Genomic DNA, 21067 nt, shown 5'->3' with positions numbered 1-21067 from the left:
GCTAAAGTCTAAATCTAACGCTGTAGGGGAGGACTTCTGGAGCATTCAATTTCTTATTCCAAGGAAAGAAAACAATCATTTTCCAAAAAAAAAAGAATTCTTTACAGTTGATGAAAATGCGTGCAACTTACTGAGATCTCAGCTGTGCTCAGAGTGGTTGAACCAGACCATTACTGCTTCGCTGCCTGCAGGAAGTGAAATTAGTTCCCGAGGGCTTGTGTTACAAGCAAACACGGTGGCTGCTCTCAGCACTGAATAGCTTTGCTTTACCTGAATTGGCAGGCAAGTTTTTGGGCACATTTGAGGGACGTGCAGTTTTTAAAAAAAAAAACCTTTTGTAACAAGGGTAACTTCAGAGCTGATACTGCCACCCGTCAGCAGTGCTATTCAAGGCTTCTCCTTCCCACGGATATTGAACTAAATAAACTTAAAATCGGGGAGGGCATTGCTGAATCACCGGGCTCTGAACACACCATTCTTCAGCAAAAATATGCTCAGCTATTTCAGGTTTCCGTGTCTTTAATAGCCAGCCTAATAGCTGATGTATTCACACTTCACCACTGAGAGGCATTTTTTACCGATGGCTTTAAATCATTCCCTGTGGAAATACGGAGTTGCATTAAATCCTTGTAATTAGGCACTTTCAGCTGTCTTAGAGCTTTTGACTCTGCAGTTGCCTTGAGAGCCAGGACCGATCCGTTCTGCTGACGCGAGCCCTCCCTGCTCACGCGTGTGCAAGGACACACTCACACACCCTTGAACTCTTTGCCCTGAACCCCAGAAAGAAACACATTTATCGTTTCACCAGTGGTTGCAAACCCGCTGCAATGAAGAAAAAAAAAAAAAAAGGATTATGATTGAGTCTATTTTAAGTCTGCTCTTGTGTTGGATAAAATCTGTAGCATGCCTTTTCCTAGCATTAGTAACTGTGATGTTTCTTTCAGAGACCATTGCAGGCGTATTTTTTCCTTTCTGCTCGGGAGCAACCAAGACCAGGATGACATTTTCCTAGGCTGTCCGTGTGACAGTGGCTGTCCTGCGAGCAGCCCTGACTTGCTGTGACTCCTGCGATGAAGCACCTGACACAGACACTTCCCAAACCCTTTCTCTGCTCTGTCCATCAGCATTGCCAAGTGCTCCAACAGCCCATGCTTCTGGCACCTTCATACTGCGGATAAAGCCTAAACGAAAGCTGCAAGCAGCATCTGTGAATGCTGGTTTGGAGGCAACTTCAATTCCCTTTGACTAATTTTGTGCCTACTCCTTGCTAGGAATCTCGGGATGTTTGTAGAAAAGGTTTTATGTTTGGTGCTGGTGCTGTGCTGGTGAGTTTTTTGTGAGCACCCAGAGCACCAAGTATTGCCCAGCCATCTTGAGCTGATCCCAAGCCACACAAAATCAGTGGGATTTGTTTTTTCCCAGTGAACTCGGTGGGCTTTGGATCAGCCCCAGAAGGCACCGAGGAACCAGCTGATGAAAGAGCAGCCCTGAAACCTCATGATTTAGGCAGCCACTCACCCCGTACAAACAGTAAATTACAAACAGCACATACTGGCAGCAACAGGCACGGATAGGCTGCAGTCAGCAATTCACAGCCTGAAATATGTTGGTATAAACAATGCCTCAGATAATTTCAGCTAACCAACACATTCGTGAAAACCCAGACCTGTTTATGGATAATTTTCAAAAAGGCTAGCTGAGCAAGAAAAATAACCTGTCCCTTTCTGCTTACTGATGGTTTTGAAATGTTTTTGGTGTTCTGTGTGGATGAGTTGTCCTTTCGAGGCACCAAATGAGCTCAGGTAGGACCTGATGCGGTGCTGGGCAGCCCCCCTTAGCCCTCATTTCTTGGGGTTTTCCACTGTTTTTCTGTTTGTGCTTTGTTTTTGTGCTCTCTGCTGATCGGCCTGAGCAGTGAAGACAGGAGCAAGCTGCACAGGGGTCGTGCAGCCCTGAGGGAGCTGGCAGGGAGATGGAGGGAGGTGTTTAGAGTAGGTAAATGCAAAGTTACCTGGGTGGAAAGGAAAGAACTTCCACTTGCATGGGAAAAGTCTCTGCAATGACCCTCACTGCTCTATAACAAGATCTTGGCTTAATTTCTGTAAGAAATTCAATGCAGGGCTCCGCAGTGGTCAGAAGGCAAAGCGCGTGGTGGCAGCTGAGTGGTGAGGGCTGGGGGGGACCAGCAGCACCCCAGCACCTGAAGTCGGTGGCGATGGGCTCACAGGTAGGGTAGGCAGGCTAAAAAGTGAGGCACGGCACTTTCAGGTTGCATTTTCTCTATGCTGCCAGGTTTCCCTTCGCAAAAGGGGGAGCATGCCATTCCAGCTGCAAAGGCAGCCTGGGGAGGAGGAACTGCGTGCTGCTTGCATCACAGCACTGAGCAGCACAAACACACACGTGAAGGAGCTGGTCATTCCTCCTTTGTGCAGTGCTGGGACTGTGCGTGTGAAATCCAGCAAGGCTGTGCAGTGAAATAAAGCCTGTGGTTGGATACTGAGTCGTGCTAAGAAGAAAAAATATTGTTCAGGGCTCACTGTATGAGCTGCACGTGCCTAATGCACGGAGTGCAGTGGGACAGAAGTAGTTGCAACTGTATTTAAGGATGGTGTTATTATGCATGTGCAAAGAGAAAGAAAATAAACACGTGCAAGAAGCTGTGGAGCTTTCTTGCTGATATTTTACAGTTTCTGGCTTTGCAGCTGCAGCAGCATCCCTTAGGATTGCTGTGAAGGTTGCCTTGTGCTTGGTAGACCAGGGACACGTGGAGTGGGCCAGGAGCTCCGTATCTCTTGCAGGGTGATGAGCAGAAGTTGGGCCAGAAGGTGAGGGAGGCTGTGGGATTGCTATCACCAGAGATTTTTATGCACAGGCTGGGCAAGCGTTGGCCAGGAACAACGTGGTCAAGCTGATCATGCCCTGCGGAAAAGGGGTGAGCTGGAGGACTTGGGGTCTTTACCAGCACGGTCATTGCTCAGCTTGCTGGGATGTGGGAGCTGAGAGGAAGGATTCAGTCCCATATAGGGTTTCTCCTAGCAGTTTTAAGGATTGCTATAGCTATTTAAGATGCAGCAGCAGCTGGAAGCCTCGTCTGCCAGATGTGCACTGTATTGCCCAAAGGCAGAGTGAGTGACAGCCCCAAAAAGCTTGCAAGCAAACCCAAGCCTGGTGCACAAACTCAGTCTAACATCAGCAGTGGGCGTGTGTGGCTTTGCAGAAAGACTGATGGCTCTCGTCTCCTCACTGTGTCGTTTTTATGTGTTTGCTTTAGGTGTCATGGCCTCATCACACCTCTTCGACTACAGCTCCAGCACCGCCAACGGGGCCGACAGCTCCTTCTACACCTCTCTGATCTCCGACGTCCACTACACCACTCCCCGGGACAGCACCTACTTCACAGGGATCTACCAGCAGGAGAACAGCCCCATTCCCTGCTCGGGCAGCACGGAGGGGTTTAACACGCTGGGGCATCCTGTTCAAGACGTGACTGGGTTCGAGTCCCGCGGCTTGTTTAGCTCCGATTCGGGAATAGAGATGACTCCTGCAGAGTCTACCGAAGTTGACAAAACCTTAGCAGATCCCATGAAAGTAGAAGGTTATAAATACATGGACATAAGTAGATCAGAAGAAATAAAATACCAAGAAAAACATGAGCCAAACTCGGAAGATGAGAGCCCGGACCGTATCGATGAGTACCGGGGAGCACCCACCGGGTCCAGCCACGCTGCCGAACCTCAGAGGACACCGACTTTGGAGGGCACAAAGACTCCCGAAGAGCAAGCCCCTCTTGAAGACAAAAGGTTTGGGGACCAACACAGTGCCTCGCTGGTGACAACCCCTGTCAAGATCACGCTGACTGAGATACCCAGCACCGGGGAAGCTGCCAGCAAAGAGGCAAGTCCCACTCAGCCTGAAACTGGCCTGAAGCCGAGCCACGAGGTGGTGCCCACCGTGACGGTGTCGGAGCCAGAAGATGACAGCCCGGGCTCTGTCACACCGCCATCCTCCGGCACAGGTAACGCTGCCACCAGCACCTTTTTTTTTTTTTTTTTGCTATTCTGCAAGTGGCTGCAATGTTAGCCCTGTGTGCTGTGGGATCTGTAACGTCTCATGGGTGGAGGTGTTTCTACTCTGCTCTTGCACCTCTTTGCAGGGGTGCCATCAAGGCTGGTATCAGCCAGGCAATAGTTTGGGTCAGATTCCTGTGATTTTGGGGTCTCCTGGTCACCCCAGCTGACCATGCTCCACAGAAGAAATGGGGCATATGGGACCAGGGTGCTGTGAATGGCTGGGTTCATTTTTTAGATTTTGATGTTTGCTTAATGCCTTTTTGCCCTAGCAGAGCACTGGGATGTTAAAATGAGCACTGCTTGCATGTGCGAGTGCTGCTCTTGGAAAATGCTGGTGAGGGAAATGTCATCTCATTTACAGAGGGACAAAGGGCCAATTTCTGTTAGAGGCTGCTGATTTCTACTCTTGGGCGTGGGGGTGGAAGGCACCAAGATCTTCTCTTACACATTTTCTTATCATCTGATTACTGCAGTGGTATATGGTATTTGTTCCTTGTTTCCCGTATTATACACTGCTCTGCACCACTAAAATATGGGAGCAGTATAGCAGGTGAAAAAGGAATAAAATTCTGTGACGGGAAGCAGAGTTTTGAGACTTGAAGTTAAATTTCAGCATCCTGGATCAAACCCCTGATATCTGACAATGGCCATCTTGAAACTGAAATTTCCATTGCTTTGATGAATTCTTGGAGCATTTATAATTCAAGTGGGATTTCCATAAAATGGCAGCTTGGGATTTCCACCCACACTAACACCTACACTTAGAGAAACACCTTCCAGAACTGAGCGTGCATTTGCACACTTTCAGGAAAAAAGATTGAAGGAGTCCCCAGCAGCTCTGAATTTATCCTGCCTGTGTTAGCCAGAATCTTTAGGTAATAAATAGCTGTTAAAGGATCACATTTTTCTTCTTTCTTTTGGCTGGGTGACATCACATGCTACATCTGCAGCATTCCAGTTTTTATTGATTTACACTTTTGGCACTAAGAGGCAATTAAGAACTTCAGGCACTAATTATTATTTATGCAGTCCTTGGCAGCTGTAAAAGGACTGAATGGCACTTGATAACTGTATCTGATCGTACCGGGTGAACGGCACGTGGCGTGCCCTGTCTGGTTGGTGGCGTGGAAACATTGCTCTCCATGGGCACAGCCGATGCCCAGTGCTGCCTGAGCAGCACAGAGTCTCACCACCATGTCCCATCGAGGTTTTGGAAGGCCGAAAACATCGCCTAAAAAAGCAGGCATCGTCGCATAGGGGCTGGCTCTTGCAGGGCTTTTTCTCTGGATGCCCACCCCTTCCTGCACCCAGACTCCACTTCCACAAATGAAGAAGAAATGTAAAACCTGCCCTTACCATTTCTACCCAGTAGAAATCTGCCTGCGTGGGCAACACTGGGGTGAACCAGAGGATCGGGGCATTGCTGTGTTATGAGGGCTGATGGTCACATTCCTGTTTGGATGTGTGCTGGATTAAATCATCTCACACCAGCTCAGGAAGCGAGTACTTTACATGGTGTAATGCAGGGGAGCTGCATGGTTCACGCAGGCATCCTGCAGCTGGAGCGAAAGGATGCGTGGGCTCCTGCTCAGCGCGTCGGATGCAACAGGATCTTCCTGGCATCTGGACAGCAGTGTGGTGTGGCAGTCCCAAACGCCTTAATCCTTTCTGCTGCCTGTCCCTGGCTGACAGGGACTTTCTCCTATGAGATGGGTGTGTTACAAGTGAGCTGTTATGTCAGCAGAGTTGCAGACCTGCTCGTGATACGGCAGTACCGATGGAAGTGTGTTAGCAGATCACACAATCCGAAAGTTCTTGGAGGGCAGAGAGGAGGTAATTCTCCTTGCCCATCTCCCAGCAGGACGTCATGGCTCAGCTGCCATCACTAAAACCTCTCTGTTTACCAAGGAAACACGAGGGGCTCTTTTCTTGTAGGTTTAATTGAACAGCTAACATCTCTTTAGAATGATATTAATGAATTACAGTAGAAATCTGAATCTCATTCTCAAACCCAGCTGTGATAAGAGCAAAGAGAGAATTCGCCATCACCCCTCACTCCCAAAAAAGTCACCCCCTAACTATAGTTTGAGAACATTACTGGTAACTGCACATGGGCTGTCTCAAACAGGAGTGCCAGGAACCCCCCAGACCCTGAGCCCATGTTCCTCACACCGGGGGATTTCCTGGTGAAAGAGTGGATTGCTGAGCCACTGGCCAAGCACTGACCACGACCTCCTAGTTCCTCAGCTTGTCCCTCACTAAATGATGATAATGGTACTACTTTTGTAATGAGAATGTGCATGGGAAATGCTCTGTAAGGACAAACTTGATGACTGTTAGTCATCACAGACGGGGAGACTTTCTGCCTGTGTTACCAGCCCTGTTAGAGGGCTCCGTGCTGGTGTGAAATCTGTTGTTGGTTGCCTAAGCAGCCAGAAAATGTAATTTGTATTTTTTTATTTTTTTTCTCCCTTTCTTTCTGTGTGGCAGAACCGTCAGGCTCAGAGTCGCAGGGCAAAGGCAGCCTGTCGGAGGACGAGCTCATCAGCGCCATTAAGGAAGCGAAAAGCTACTCCTTCGAGACCCCAGAGGCGCAGCGGTCGCCAGCCCTTTCCGCCGAGAAGCAAGAGCAGCGAGGCAAGCCTGGGCGCCCCGCTGTCCCCGCGCCGCTGGATAACGAAGCCAGCAGCGCCGAGTCAGGGGACTCGGAGATCGAGCTGGTGTCGGAGGACCCGCTGGCCGCCGAGGAGGTGCTGCACTCCAACTACATGACCTTCAGCCACATCGGAGGGCCCCCTCCGTCGCCCGCCTCCCCTTCTATCCAGTACAGCATCCTGCGGGAGGAGCGGGAGGCTGAGCTTGACAGTGAGCTCATCATCGAGTCCTGCGATGCCTCGTCGGCCTCCGAAGAGAGCCCAAAGAGGGAGCAGGACTCCCCGCTCATGAAGCCCATGGTGATGGACATTATCAAGGAAGAGAATGGCTCGCGCACCGACGCCTTGGATTACGAAGCCAGTAAAACGACGGAGAGCAGGATGAACAGGGAGAACCTGGCAGACTCCGCGTCCTACCTGAAATGCTCCTTTGTTGCCCCGAAAATAAGTGCTGAGCCCCCGACCTCTGCCGTCAGCACTGAGGAGCTGAAGGAAAGAATAATCCTGAAGAAACCGATCGAAGAAACTGTTGTTAACCAAAGCAAAGTGTCTTCCAAGGACTCTGGGAAAAGAAGTCCCTTGGCTTCACCCCTACTGCCGTTTTTAAATAAGCAGAGAGGTAAATGCAGATGTTTATGCTGATTTTTGCAATGCTGCTGAGAAGAAGGGGAAGGAGGGAGAAGCTCCTTGCAGGGGAGGTGTTAGCACTGCTGACCTGGGGATGCTGCTGGTGCTGGGTAACCACATCTTAAAGCCTGTGACAATGCAAGGGTCAGGCTCTGGTGATTTGGAGGAGGAGAGGGGTTGGGCTTTGGTGAGTCTGGGTGTTTCTGAAGCTGGTGGAGCTTCAGTATCTCTGTGGTGGTGGCTGACCCCCTCCATCCACAATAAACAGGGGTTTGTGTGCACTCATGGGCTGGTGTGGAGAGAAGGGGAACTTGGGAGAGCTTGCTCCAGTTCTGTGTGCCTCAGGGAACATCCTGGGGGCCTCTGAAAGCCTAATCCAGCTCTGGGAGGGGACCAGCAGGACACTTCTCTGGTACTCAGGTGAGCTCAGGGGCGCTTGGCTCCCTGCGGGATGCCTTCAAAGCCAGCATTGAGCCAGGCACCAAGGTCCAGCTGGACCCACCAAACCTCTAGAGCTACCACCAGCTGTTGGTGAATCTTGAGCTGAATCTTGAGGACCAAGTGGCAGCTCACGGTCAGTGCACACTGGCACTGCTGGGGGTCCCAGCAGCCATGACTGGCTCAGTTCACAAAGCACACGACAGAAAAAAAGCGTTTTATTCTTTGCAGTACAGCAGCTCTGAATAGCTGGGACCTTCGTGTGCCCCCAGATTTGCAGGCTGGCACAGCAGGGAGGGACTCTCTGCTGTCCCCCTGGCTGGGCTGGGGGACAGAGGCTGTCCACAGCTCCTCCGTCAGCTGGGCTTCGCAGGTCAGAGAGCTGCAGCTTCCCTGCAAACAGCTGGGTACAGGTCAGGGGGGGTGATCCCCTCCCCTGCTGCTCTGAGAGCATCTTTGTCATCCCTCCGTGTTTGTGCAGACGTTTGACCACATGATGGCCTGGAGACATGGCGGGCACGTTTGGGGCATGCTTTTACAACTGATTTATCTAGCGCTGTGAACCCAAGCGTGCAAGTCTAGTAAGGAAACAGCCTGAGCTTTCACAATGTGCTGGGGAGCCTACTGCAAGAGCTGCAGTGCAATTAGGTATGTAAATACTGATGTTCCTAGCGATAATGAATTGATGACATTAATAGGCTGAATAAGAAACATGATTATTGCTTTTTGGTATGTTTTCCTGCCAGGCTCTCAGAGCACACAATGTCGTGCTGTGCATCTCTTAGCTCTTTCACAGGTGGGCGAGTTCCAGTCTTTTCTCTCCTCTCTTCCCAAATTCTCCTTTCGCAGAACTTGCCCAGGCCCTGCCCAAACCCTCAAAGCTACAGGGCTGGGTGAATTTCCCTTGCACACTCCTCCTGCAGTGCCCGACGTTGGGTCCCAGCTGACCTCTGGCACCATGACATGTCCTGCGTGCTGCTCTGGGCAGATGACTAACGAGTTGGTCTTGGATTTGGGGAAAGTAGCTGGGGAATACCAGATGGGCAGCTAATTTCTCTGTCCTGGGATTTTGCAATTTCAGGGCCTAATAAAATTTGCAGGGATATGTACACTTATCAACAGACAGGCTTTCCTGAAAAATCCCTCTTGCTGCCTTACAAAGCTTAGTGCAGCTACACACAGTACGAATCCAGTCCCCCTTGATCATATTCATGGGTTTTGGCCTAACTTTTGCCTCTCGTTTTACTTTCTGTCATTGTTTAATCTGATGCTAGCTGTTCCCATGTGGTGGTCAGAGAAAATCCCGTGTAGATGACGTTCTCCCTGTGTCACAGCGTGTCTGTGTTTCCTACCTATGCTCCCGTAGGTCAGCAGTGGCAGGAACTTTTCTGCCAGGACAGATGCAAGACACCTGGTGACTGTTCGGTGGTGCATAAGGACCATACTTACAGTATGTGCTTTTCTCCCTCACAATGCTCTGGTGCTAAAACCAAGGAGAACAGAAAACCAATAAAGAAGATTATTGCTAAAACTTTTTTTTTTTTTTGAAACAGGTTTAAAGGTAGGGGGAGGTGGGCTCAAGGTTTGTAAACGTGGATGATCTTGAGGTCTGGCTTACATCACCTTCCTGTCGTGGGTATTTGCCATACAGGTCACGTGTCTGGGTGCCAGTTAAATTTTTATGTTGAAGGAAGATCATGGGTCTTTCCTGACCTGGGAAAGGAGAGGTTGTTCCTCATTTGGAGAATTCACGGGAATTCACATGAAACTCTTCAGCTGTTTTTCAGGGTCATCAGAGGTGAACTGGGGCCTGGTGGAACCACAGCATCCCCACTGTGTCCCGCCAGGCTCCATCAGCTGGCAGAAAAATGTCAAGGCAGAGCATGTCCGAGGGGGCAATGACTGCCTTCGTAGCACTGAATTGAAGTCTAGGCAGAGCTTTTCAACAGGGGCATCAAATACATGCCATACGCCAGCTTCGATTCACCCGCCAGGCATTTGGCATGGACCAGGCTCAGCCATAGTGATGAGAATAGAGGGAGATGCTGCAGTGCCACTCAGTGGAAGTGCAGCAGAACAATGCCACCAAAAGCACGAACAGTATCATCATTAACAGAATTATCTTAATTATAGGTATCTATCATTAAGAGAAGACTAGCAAGATGGGACTGTTTAGATAAAAGACAGAAAACAAAAACTTCAGTGTTTCATGTTACCGCCTTGCTACCTGTCATCTCGGGAGTGCTGTGCCACTGCCACACGTTGTCATTAAAACAAAATGGTTTTAGTGAGGTTCACAGAGTCGGGGTGGGGACTGACCCCCCTATGGCCATGGCAAGTCCCACCTGAGCTCTGGTAAGTGCAAGCCCAGCATTTCTGGAGATTCATGAGAATGCGATGGATCAGCTGAAACTGTTCGACACTCTTGGCTGTGCTTTGGACACCCAAATTCAGATCTTTCCATGGCCCTTGGCCAGCTTGTAGCCAGGTATATGAAATTTAAAAGTAGCCAGCTGTCAGCTTCATGTGTAAGTATGAACTGTCTCACCATGTGATACTGTGATTCCATCAAGGCAGAGCGCAGCAAGTGGACGTGAGGTTTGCGCAGTGATAACTCAGTGCCTCTGCTTAACATCTGTTGCCATCCAGTGGCAATAACAAAAACGGGCAGTGGCTGCCTGTCTCCATTTTACACAGTTTGAAATAGAGGATGGAGCTATTCCCGTGCTGTTAGCTGCTAGTCAGTCTCACTCACTTTTTGACATGGTCAGAAAGGCTGCAATCCTTGCTGCGACACAGGCTTTGCTTTGGCCGGAGCTGTGCAGTCACTGCCTACGTTAGCATTACCAATTCCCCTGCCTCCTGCAGAGCAAAGAGGGGAAGGCAGAGCTGTAGCAAAACATTTGCTGCTCAGCTCTCATTGCCCCCACATCTCCTCCCAGAGGTGGACACAGCCCATACCCAACAGGGCTTGGAGCCTCTCTGGTTGTGGTTCTCTGGGAAGGAGGTTGCCAGCTCAGCTTTATTTTTCTGTGTGTTTTTTGTTTTTAAATATTGAGCCACAAAGAAATAAGAAGTAAGAAGTATTTGTGCATTCCAGCAGCCAGAGCAAGGGATGCGGATTTTTAGGTTTGTTCTAAGAAAAGCAACAGATTTTCACAAACTTTGGAAAATAACACGTCCGATTGGTACGGCCTGCACAGTGCCGTGACATTGCTTAGTTCAGGTGATGCCCAGGCTGGGTTTGCACATGGTCTGGGCACGCGGGGAACTTCAGAAAAGACCTGCTCTCCTGAGAGCATGTCTCTTTTGGAGCAGGGCAGTTTGCAAGAAGCCTGAGAGAAGCCTGGACCAAGGCAGACGGAGAAGCAGCATTTTGGCTGAGTGCTTTTGTCTCCTCTCTTGCTGTCCTGTCAGATGCTCTGTGCCAGCTCGGCGTGGCCTGGCTCACCCAAGACTGGTGTCCAACAGCCTGGGGGCTTTGTCCTGGCCAGAGATCTCCCTGGGGCTGGGGCATCGTGTCTCTCTCCAGCCTCTGCTTCAATGACAGTGTTATTCCTTCTGCTTGATCGGTTTAATGGAACATGCAGCAGCTTGTTGCCCTTCAGATCAAATGTCTGAGCCCAGGTTTAAAAAAAAAAATAATGTGGGAATTCATAGTAAAGGTCCCAGAAACTCGCCAGTGTATAAATGAGCATAATTTCACCATGCATAGGAACATATTTGCAACCTGCACTTAGATTTACCATTTGAAAAATTAAATCTCTTGTTGCACTTCAGCTCTTCTGTGGTCAGCCAGGACTATTCACTTGAAACTCGCTGTGGGCATCTCTTGAGATGCTTGGGCTCACAAAACCTGCAGGGGATACAGCGGGCCTCTCTGACAGCCGTGCACAGGTTTGCCTGTGGTGCAAAGAGGCTGACACTGCCTGGGTCTGTTGGAAATATCATAGCCCCAAGAGTTGTTCTTCAAAACTGGTTGGTTATTTCTGAATGACCAGGAGCACAGACAGAGTAGTATGAACATGTGTGGTGTTGAACATCCACTGGTCTCTGAATTTGCCCCAAGCCCCTCTTCTGTGCAGTCCCAGCGGAGGCTTGTGGTGCAAGTTAGTGGCCATGCACAGAAGCTGCCTGTGGTTTTGGGTGATATATTTAGTTGCAAGATACTAATTAAATAAATCTACAGGGTCACCTGTGTCTGCTGTTATCACTTCAGAGGTCAATTGTACCTCTAGTGTGACCACGTTCACCTTCTGGCTTGCAGAGGGATATCATAATGCTCCATGTCTATTTTCCTTTATGGCAATTCAGTGTAGGAAAAGGGAACCCCTGGCCTGGAGCTGCACAGTCATAGAATCATAGAATATCCCAAGTTGGAAGGGACTCATAAGGTTCATCAAGTCCAACTCCTGGCACCACACAGGTCGTGCTGTTTCTCACACACTAGATGGCACAACGGGCAGGACCAGGCTCCAGGCAGGGTCCCCAGCCAGGAAATGCATTTTAAATGCTGAATTTTATCTGACGCACCCATTGTGTGCCACCCTTTGTGGCTGCTCTGGCTCCAAACACCCATGAGGGACACCAAGGCTGATGGCCACCCAAGGCTGGTGGCCCCCAGGGAGTGTCACAAGCCACAGTCAGGACCACTTCTGGCTTTGGGGTGACACAAATGCCCTTGGTTGAAGAGCACGTTCCCATCCTCTTTGGTGCCTCTCGTGTCACCCCGTGTTGCCCAGAGCTATCGCAGTGGACGAGCACAAAGCAATTTGGGCTTTTTCCCTCTGTGTCCACCTCTGCTTGTTGCTGCAGACAAGCCCAGTTTCTCAAGGAGATTGTTTTCCAGCAGGGATCTGGGAGAGACCTTAAGTTATTCTGAATGGGTTTTGTCCACCAAAACGTAGCCTGCATCGTGTTAGCACATCCCTGCTGTTGGGGGAGTCGCTGGTGAGGCATTTTTCTGTGGGAAGGGGATGTTCAGCAGGGTAATTTAGTGAGACGAAGCTCATTTCTCATCTGCATGTTTTCACCAGGCTGGCTCTGCAATCAGCAGCAAGCCAGGCCACGGCTTAAGCATACGGTAATGTTAGTTTAATATTTTAGTGCCATCTGCTGTAAGTGCCTCCACACTCTGGCCCATCTGTTTTGCCTGTTTCAGCTTGCTTTTTATGGGGCTGCGATAGCTTTGCAGCCTTTGAAAAATCCCTGCTTGGAAAAGGTGTGGTGGAGAGGGATGTTGGGCCTGGAGCCGGAGCGTTTTCACTCATAGAACCTGCCTGGAGAGGTGAACACTTTGATCTAGGCCTGGCCTTGCCTCACAGTCTTGGAGTACATCGGTGAACCTCTACGCACTTGCTTCACACATGGAACAATTTAGGTGGGAAGGGACCTGCGGGGGTCTCTAGTCCAACCCCTTCCTCAAGGCAGTGGGGTCAGGTTGCTCAGGGCCTGGCCTACTGCTCCTTCTGGGCAAAGGCAGATGTTTGGGGGTGGGCTGGAGCTACAGGTCTGGGTTGGTCCTGTCATGCTACGTCGGCACCGGGAGCTGCAAGCAGGCATGGAAATGTCTGGCAGTCCAGCCTGCCAGGGACTTCTCAAGGCCCATAGAGCCCGTCCTGGCCCTCAGCCAGCAGCAGTGTCGGAGCGCTCCTGTCAGATGCTTGGAGCTCCTTTGGATAGGCCTCTCCTGGCACATCCTCCACCAGCCCTCAAGCGTCTATTGAAAGCAGTTGACGTTCCTTCTTCATCCTTCTTTACTTCAAGCTAAACAATTCCAACTTCTTCCATCTTTCCCTGCTTGGACTCATTGGACTCTTAATTTTCTGCATGGAAATGGGCATGGAGGAATTTTTGCAGGGGCTGGGGAACCCAAGTAGAAAAAACGACATGAATTGTGATAATCTAATACTATGATATGATAATCTAATAATTATGATTATCTTTGCACATTGCAGCCTTTCAATACTTCAAGGAGGCTTGCAAAAAAAGATAAGAGAGCAACTTTTTACTTGGGCAGATAATGCTAGGACAAGGGGGGAATGGTTTTAAACTAAAAGAGGGGAGATCTAGATTAGAAGTTAGGAGGAAATTCTTCACTCAGAGGGTGGTGAGGCCCTGGCACAGGCTGCCCAGAGAGGCTGTGGATGCCCCATCCCTGGGGGTGTTCAAGGCCAGGCTGGATGAGGCCCTGGGCAACCTGATCTGGTGGGTGGTGTCCCTGCCCATGGCAGGGGGTTGGAAATGGGTGATCTTTAAGGTCCCTTCCAGCCCAACGCATTGTGTGATTCTATGATTTTGAAGACATGGAGCACTTGAGTGACTTCCTGCTCAGACGGCTGAATGCCAGCTGAATTGGGCTTGCCTGGGTAATGCAGAGCAGATGAGTCTAGGGGTGACTGGCATTTTACAAATGGGTTTTGAGACTTTTGGCCATGCTCTTTCCCAAGAACCATGAGCAGATATTGAGTGAAAGAGGTCCTACAGACAAGACTTACCTTTTTTTTTTTTTCTTTTTTTTTCTTCCAAACCCCTTCCCTGAGCCAAATGGCCTCTTTTCCTCCCAGGCTGTCTGACCCCACAGCCCACTCTGTTCACAAACCTCCTCTTCCTTTGCAGTTGCAGCTCAGTGAAATATCTAAATATAGAGGGTCTCGCAGGAAGAAATGACACCTGCATTGCTAAACCCCATGCTGGGGCCACACCTGGAGCACTGACAGTCAGTCTGCTAGCCAGGCCAGTTTTCTCCTTCCATACCTCTGCCTGACTGGCCTGATGTGAGGTCAGGGATGAATTTAAGACTGAGGCAGTGGGTAGGAGACAATGCAGTTAAGGTAAGCTCCAGTCTGCTTTTGTCTCTCTGCTCTTCCTGGGCTTTGTGGCTTAGCAATCTACAGTTACGGTAAAAATGGCTAAAAATAACTAATAAAGAGTAAGAGGATAGTTTTAAGAGAAAGTATCTCAGCATGCAGACCTACAGCTGGGAGTAAGAGGTGATTTTCTTATTGCAAATTGTTTCATACCAGCAATCCATCTTTCCATAGTGTGTTCTTAATATTTTGGGAGGTTTTGCAGTAGGTTGGTAGACAGGGCGGTTTTGAGAACCGGTTGCTTTGCAATTCTGCTTCTGCTACATTCAGGGAATCTAAAAATGACTCTGAACACCTGAGAAGATGTAAGCAGTGAGCTGTAATGGCACAGACTCTGCAGACGCATTCAGATGGCCTCAATCCATGGGGTCTCGCTCCTGAGGCTTGAACATCCCCCAGGGATGGTGACTCCACCACCTCCTGGGCAACCCATACCAATGCCTAACTGCTCTTTCTGAGAAGAAATGTCTGCAAACACTCCTGAGGGCAGACAGAGCCAAACTCATTCCTCTCCTAAAACGTGGGTGGGGCAATGATGTCCTCTTGTGACCAGCACAGTACATGTACACCAAAGCATGACCTTGATATGACCTTCAGAAACATCTCAATAAGTCTCACGTCCTTCAGGTCTCCACTAGTATTGTCCATAGCTTCAGCAGTTTGAACCATTGCACCTCTGGCACCTGTTCCCCGGCTTTTGGCTGTGCTCTTGAAGATTTATCCCCATGTGTTGAGTAAGGCCAAACTTTCAATGCCTGAGTGCCAAAGCATATTAAACACAGTGACTGGATACTCAGAGGTGCTTTTAAAATTCGATGTAGCTTAATGTAGGAAGATCATATATCTTCTCTCGGGACTGTCATCTACTCTACTGCCTGCGCGTGAGCTAAGTACAGAGCTATAAAAATTTATAGACCTTATCCTTCCTTTTTCATATATCTTCCCTTTTAGAGCAAAGGACTGCCTCTGAAGAGTCATCAAAAGTCAGAGCACTCAAACACAGGTATGCAGACCTTCCTGAAAGATATGGCACAGAACAGAGTTTATAAATGTTTCTGTAAGGTCAAGATTATGAGATTACCTCTTGACCAGTAAAAAATAAAATTAAAAAGAGCTACTTGTGCGACCGTATACAGGTGCTGGGTGGTTACGTCAAATGTGTCAGTATCAGAGACATGAATGACAGAGTCTAAGCCAAGGGTATCTGTATATAAACAGGAACCTGATGAGAACAGGTCCAAGGAGTAAAGATGCTTCACATGTGAAGGTCTCTTTCTCTGCAGGCTAGGTTGTACAAACCCACTGCTTGCTCTGCCCTTGTCCATGTCCATGCCCTCCCAAACTGAGCACCCAGTGATGGCTCAGTCCTGCTCCCGGGAAGGGCTTCAAGGAGAAAACCACCCTGCTCACGAGTGATTTTCTGTTCCTGTGGACAAGCCTCAACTGCAGAGTCGCTCACAGCTGAAGCAAATTTTATAAGCTAAAATCTTGACACGGTGTCCCTTTTGGAGTCTCTTGGCATCAGCAGTGACTCAGCTTTTGAGCAAGGTGATTTTTTAAGGCCAAGTTGCTTGTTTGTTGTGGCTGTGACATTGATGATCTGATCGCAGTGACAGTTTTTCCCAGATGCCTTGGTATAGCAAAGCTTTGCCTGGATATTCTGGGCAGATCTCAGAGATTTGTTACTGACAGAGAAATCTAGCACTTACTGGTAGCTTTTCTGTGGCTATATATATGGTAAGGAAAAAATATTTATATTGGTTGTAAAGGAAAAAAAAACATATAAAAGGGGAGAAGTTATACCACCTGCGAGGCTTTTTTGTAAATGATGTTAAAGAGCTTTCTCCATAACAATTGATGCTTTTAGCTCTGACTGTGCTTAGGGGAGTTTATATACTGTAACAGAAATTAGGAGAAGTAAAAATCAAAATATACCATTTTGGTTTTATTAACACAGGATATTTTGCCTGTTCAAATGATTTTTTTGATGTAGTGTTTTGTAGGAAATGGTAGGCATAATTTGTTTTCTTATTTGCCAGAAATGCTGCTTCTGAACCTCTGCAATGCTTTGTGAGCTGGGAATCACGGGTTTTCACCAGTTTTATAGATTAATTCTAATGAAGTGTTTAGATTCATTTCAGGTCAGATTTAAATTTAAGATTAAGGTCTGGTGGTATAAAATACAACCCTAGTTCTCATGATGAGGTGGAAATATCAGCTTTTGAACATCTCAGCCTGTTTCAGGCTTAATCCAGTAATTCTTCAGATGTTAGGCAGAATAAGGACTTCCCTGGATGTTGTTATTTGTCTGGTAGATAGCATGAGGTTAAAATTGATGTGTTTGACTGTACTGAAGGAAGGGAGTGTGTGATGGGAGCTCCCTTCCACTGGGAATAAAACCTGGAGGTGGGTATTGATTTTACCGGTACTTTTCCTTCGCTTCTGAGAGTGCATTGCTGATTGGGACATAATGGCCATATTGACTGAAAAGGGGATTTTGTTTTCTGGGGAGGCTGCTGTGTTCGTATGAATTCAGAACCACATAGGAAATAAGAGATACACAGAGATCCAACAATTGAAAGGGCTTGATTTGTTCTCCGAAGAAACAGCATCTGGTCTTTCTGTCATTTTGACTCTTAATCTTATTTTGATTTCCACTTTCTTTTGTTTAGTTCTCTGCAATGATTTTTTTTTCTAACTCTCTTGACCTTTACCCAACTCAGGTAATTTTGCCCACTGTTTTTTTGCAGGTAGATATCACAGATTTCCTCTCTTTTCCCCCTGTCTCTGACAGCAGCTCAGTGGTTACTGGAGAACTGTAGCAGTGAGACGTCATTTTGTTGTTCTGCTTTCACAGCACTTCATTTGTGTGTGAGGAATACAAATAGGTATGGAAGAAATTACTGTTAAAAGAGGACAGGTTGCTTTGGATGGCAGTAGTCACCTACCTGCACCACGGGTCTGCTGGAGGCTAGCCTGGCTGTGGTGGGGACATTTGGTGATGTCAAGGTCACTGAAATCAGCTCTAGCAATGACAATAAAGGTTTGTCATTTTGGCAGCGATGACAAATTTCACAAGTGCTATGAGGCTGGGAGGCTTCTGCTAAGCATCACTGACGAAAACCAGGCATACCTGGATCCTCATGCTTCTGCGGCAGGCATTTCTCCATTCAAGAGGACTGAGCATTTGTCTTCTGCATATTCAGGGCTTAGCAGACACGAAACATTAGTGTTTGCAAGCAACATCAGGTGGCAGTGAATATTTCATGAGGAAAACCCCCGGCAGCTGGATTGCTTTTTGCTTTCCCAGAAGCCTCCTTTTTGGGTTTATTTTCCTTGCAACTCCAGCTTGACTCACAGCCCTTTGATACCACCTGCTCACAGAAACCCTTTCCCACCTGGTGCCGTGTTATTTTCTATGGCATCAGCAATCTCGTCCAAAGTTTTCAGCTGATGTTGGAGTTTGCCTTACACCACAGCTCCCCTTAGGAGGTAAGGTGGGCACTAATTAAGTTGTCCCAGGTGCTGCCAGTCCTCCAGTACTTTCCTGCGGTTCCCCAATGCCTCTGGAAAAGATGTGCCAGCTTTTTCACAGTTCATATGGACACAATCCACAGCTCAGGTCATAAGAGTGCAAACTGCTGAGAGGTAACCTCAGGAGTCCTCTAGAGCTTGGGTAATTTGAGAGGAACAGAAAGGATACAGATAATCAGTACTGCCTTTGCAAAAAGCTGTGTCTTAGAAAGGGAAGGCTTTCAAGGCAGCAAATTTAGCTTGCATTAAGGCTTTGACATTAGACCATCCAAATTGCTGGGTAAAGTAGGAATCTCAGTAAAGAGCATCCCCTTCCAAACTGGATCCCTAAAGAACAATTTGTCAGGGAAACAGGTCTTGGCATTGCTACATCACATCTGGCTAAATATAAACACTGCTAGAGCAGCACATTTCATATAAATGTGCAAAATGGAATATTTTAAAATTGCTTCCTATCTTCTGAACAGCAGGTGCAATGAGATTGCAGGATTTAAGGGAAAAAAAACAACTGCAGGTTTCTCAGGTCTGACAGCACCCAAAGCCTGGCTGGCATAAACCTCTGCCGTGTGCGGAGTTCCTTGGGATCCGCAGTGGTGTAAGATCAAAACCCAGCCTCTGACAGTCCTGGAGGCACTGTTTTCACAGCGTCTTATTTATAAGCAGCCTAGGAGCTACACTCGCTCGGTGAGTGCTGTTGGCAGAGGCAGGCATTGCACAGACAGGGCTTTCTGCTCTCTCTTTTACAGAAACAGAGTGCTCCTTACAGAGGCAGGGGGGAATTACTGCATACATCCTAATGAAATGCTGTCAACATCCACAAAACAAAGTCTGTACCTGGGCAACCAGCAAGGAGCAGGGTACAAGAGCTTATAGAAAAGCCAGCAGAGATTAATAGCCAGGATTTCTGAGGGTCACTTTGCCAGCTAATATATCATAGAGACAACAGCATCTATGCTTACTTGCTTAGGCTGAGTGCAGCAGCTTTTCCAGAGCATGGAAGTCACTTCCTAAATCACAGAATCACAGAATTGTGGGGGTTGGAAGGGACCTCGAGAGATCCTCGGGTCCAACCCCGCTGCCAAAGCAGGTTCCCTAGAGAAAAAAGGGAGAGAACAGGCTGCATCCATGGCTTGTCTCAGACGCCTGCACTGGAGCTGCTGGAGCTTTGCTGCTGCTGAAACAGCAGGCTCGTGCGTAACCTTAGCTGAAAGCACAAGGTTTACTGCTCCAGCCAGGGAGTTGTAAAGTGTGGGATTTAATAAAAGCCGTAGTAGCAATTGTGCCTTCTGAAATGAGCACTCACCTATACGGTTTATTTGCACAAGCAGTTATTGCGGCTGGATGTGATGTGCTGACTGTGCTGCCTGGTGCTCTCAGACACGGTAATTGCACACACAATCCAGGTCAGAAGTTGCGTGGGCAATTATGTTCAGCGTTCAGAGAAACAGCCTGCACTCCTCGCAGGGAAAGGGTCTGAGTGGAGCAATTTTGGCAGACTGAAAGATGGCTCCGTCCCGGTGACAGTGCTAGTGGGTTTTATCTCTATTCAGAGCCTTGCTTTTGTTGGTGCTGCAGGTTGGCAGTGAAACAACCTAAATTTCCAGACAAAGCAAGAAAGGAGATGATATTATCCTTATTTTACAGATGGGATGCTGAAACACGTGCACACCCGTCTTACAGCCCCTTTGCCTAAGAAAGCTGGTTAGGAAGGGATTGTGAGTGACTAATTTATCTATCATATGATTAATGGGTTCATTGGGTGAGGTGAATTGATTTCAGTGCAATAAAACCACGAATACACAACAGAACTGGGAAACAACCCCTCTTTTTTCCAAATCCTGGTTTGTGAGCTCATCCTTATTGCCTGGTTATTGACCCTTACATCCGCTGGATGTCTTTAAAAAAAAAAAAGCAGGTTTCACCATCGTTCAAAGTGGCAGTGACCATGCATCGAGCGGAATGGTGAGCAGCACACCACTTCTATCAAAGGACAATTTCCATATATACAGCTGTATTTCCATATATCTGTGGCAATGTGCTTTCCACTTGTAGAGCTTGCTCCTCCAGCAGCGGTGAAGGGGAGATTATGCTGGAATGCAGTTAAATGGAGAAAAGAGGCAAAGAACCAATCCTCCTAAGTGCCTGAGCGGCTTTGACACGTGCTTAATGGCACTGAATTATTCATGGAGCTGGCTGGCCAAGCTGACATTGCAAAGGGAAATAAATGAGGGTGCTGGAGAGAAAATGCCAAATGACATGTCAGCCAAATGGCTGAGTGTCACAGACTTCATGGAGGACCTGGCGTGGGATCTCACCCCTTCAGTGCCGGTTGCTGCCTGGTGCAAGCCATTTGTAGGGCACAGTGAACATTTTGGCCATGCGTTTAGGTGTGACTTCAGTGATGCTCGTGGGGCTGGGTTAGCTCTCCTTGTGGTGGGATGACTTTCATTTGAAGGGAGGTGTTGCAAGGAGCAGGGGCTGGCCCCACTGACAGGGCATCTGCAATGCAGCAAGCAGAGCCATGAAGTCAAAGATTAACTCCTGTCTGCTGCATCTCTCTGAAGAACTTGCCGTCTCTCCTTATTCCCTTTAAAAGAGTCACTTTCTGCTGTTCCTGCCCCACTGGTTAAAAGTCAGTCACCAGTTTTGCAGCATCTTCTCCCCGTGCTCCTCCTGCAGGTGAGAGCCCCTTCGTGTTCACTTCACTGCAACCCACAGCAGCAGCAAGAGGAGTGCCTGGGATGAGCAGTTGCCATCTAGCACACGCTTCATGCTACGTGGGGCAGGCAAAAAAGATCAGTGGGATAATCATGGGCTCACAAACCTGCCTACGTGGTGGTTTGAGCCCTGCCTGCAGAGCAGGATTGTTCCCTGG

At 48.4% G+C, this 21067-nt stretch overlaps 1 protein-coding gene across 3 annotated transcripts in view; it reads left to right on the top strand.

Moving 5' to 3' along the window:
• Positions 1 to 21067, top strand: part of RTN1 (reticulon 1) — a 107485-nt gene that overhangs the window by 55769 nt on the left and 30649 nt on the right. For 2 of the 3 annotated variants that reach the window (XM_040559933.1, XM_040559934.1), the window contains exons 2-3: positions 3272 to 4015; positions 6561 to 7343. In XM_040559933.1, coding sequence (XP_040415867.1) covers positions 3272 to 4015; positions 6561 to 7343 — 1527 coding nt within the window. Of the gene's footprint in view, positions 1 to 1777; positions 1803 to 3271; positions 4016 to 6560; positions 7344 to 21067 lie in introns of those variants that run through there. The other variant, XM_040559935.1, reaches the window with a different exon arrangement.

Source organism: Cygnus olor, chromosome 5, assembly GCF_009769625.2.
Source record: "Cygnus olor isolate bCygOlo1 chromosome 5, bCygOlo1.pri.v2, whole genome shotgun sequence".
In the NCBI taxonomy this organism is placed as follows: Eukaryota; Metazoa; Chordata; class Aves; order Anseriformes; family Anatidae; genus Cygnus; species Cygnus olor.
The sequence above is the reverse complement of the archived record's forward strand: the minus strand, read 5'-3'. Positions and strand labels throughout refer to the sequence as shown.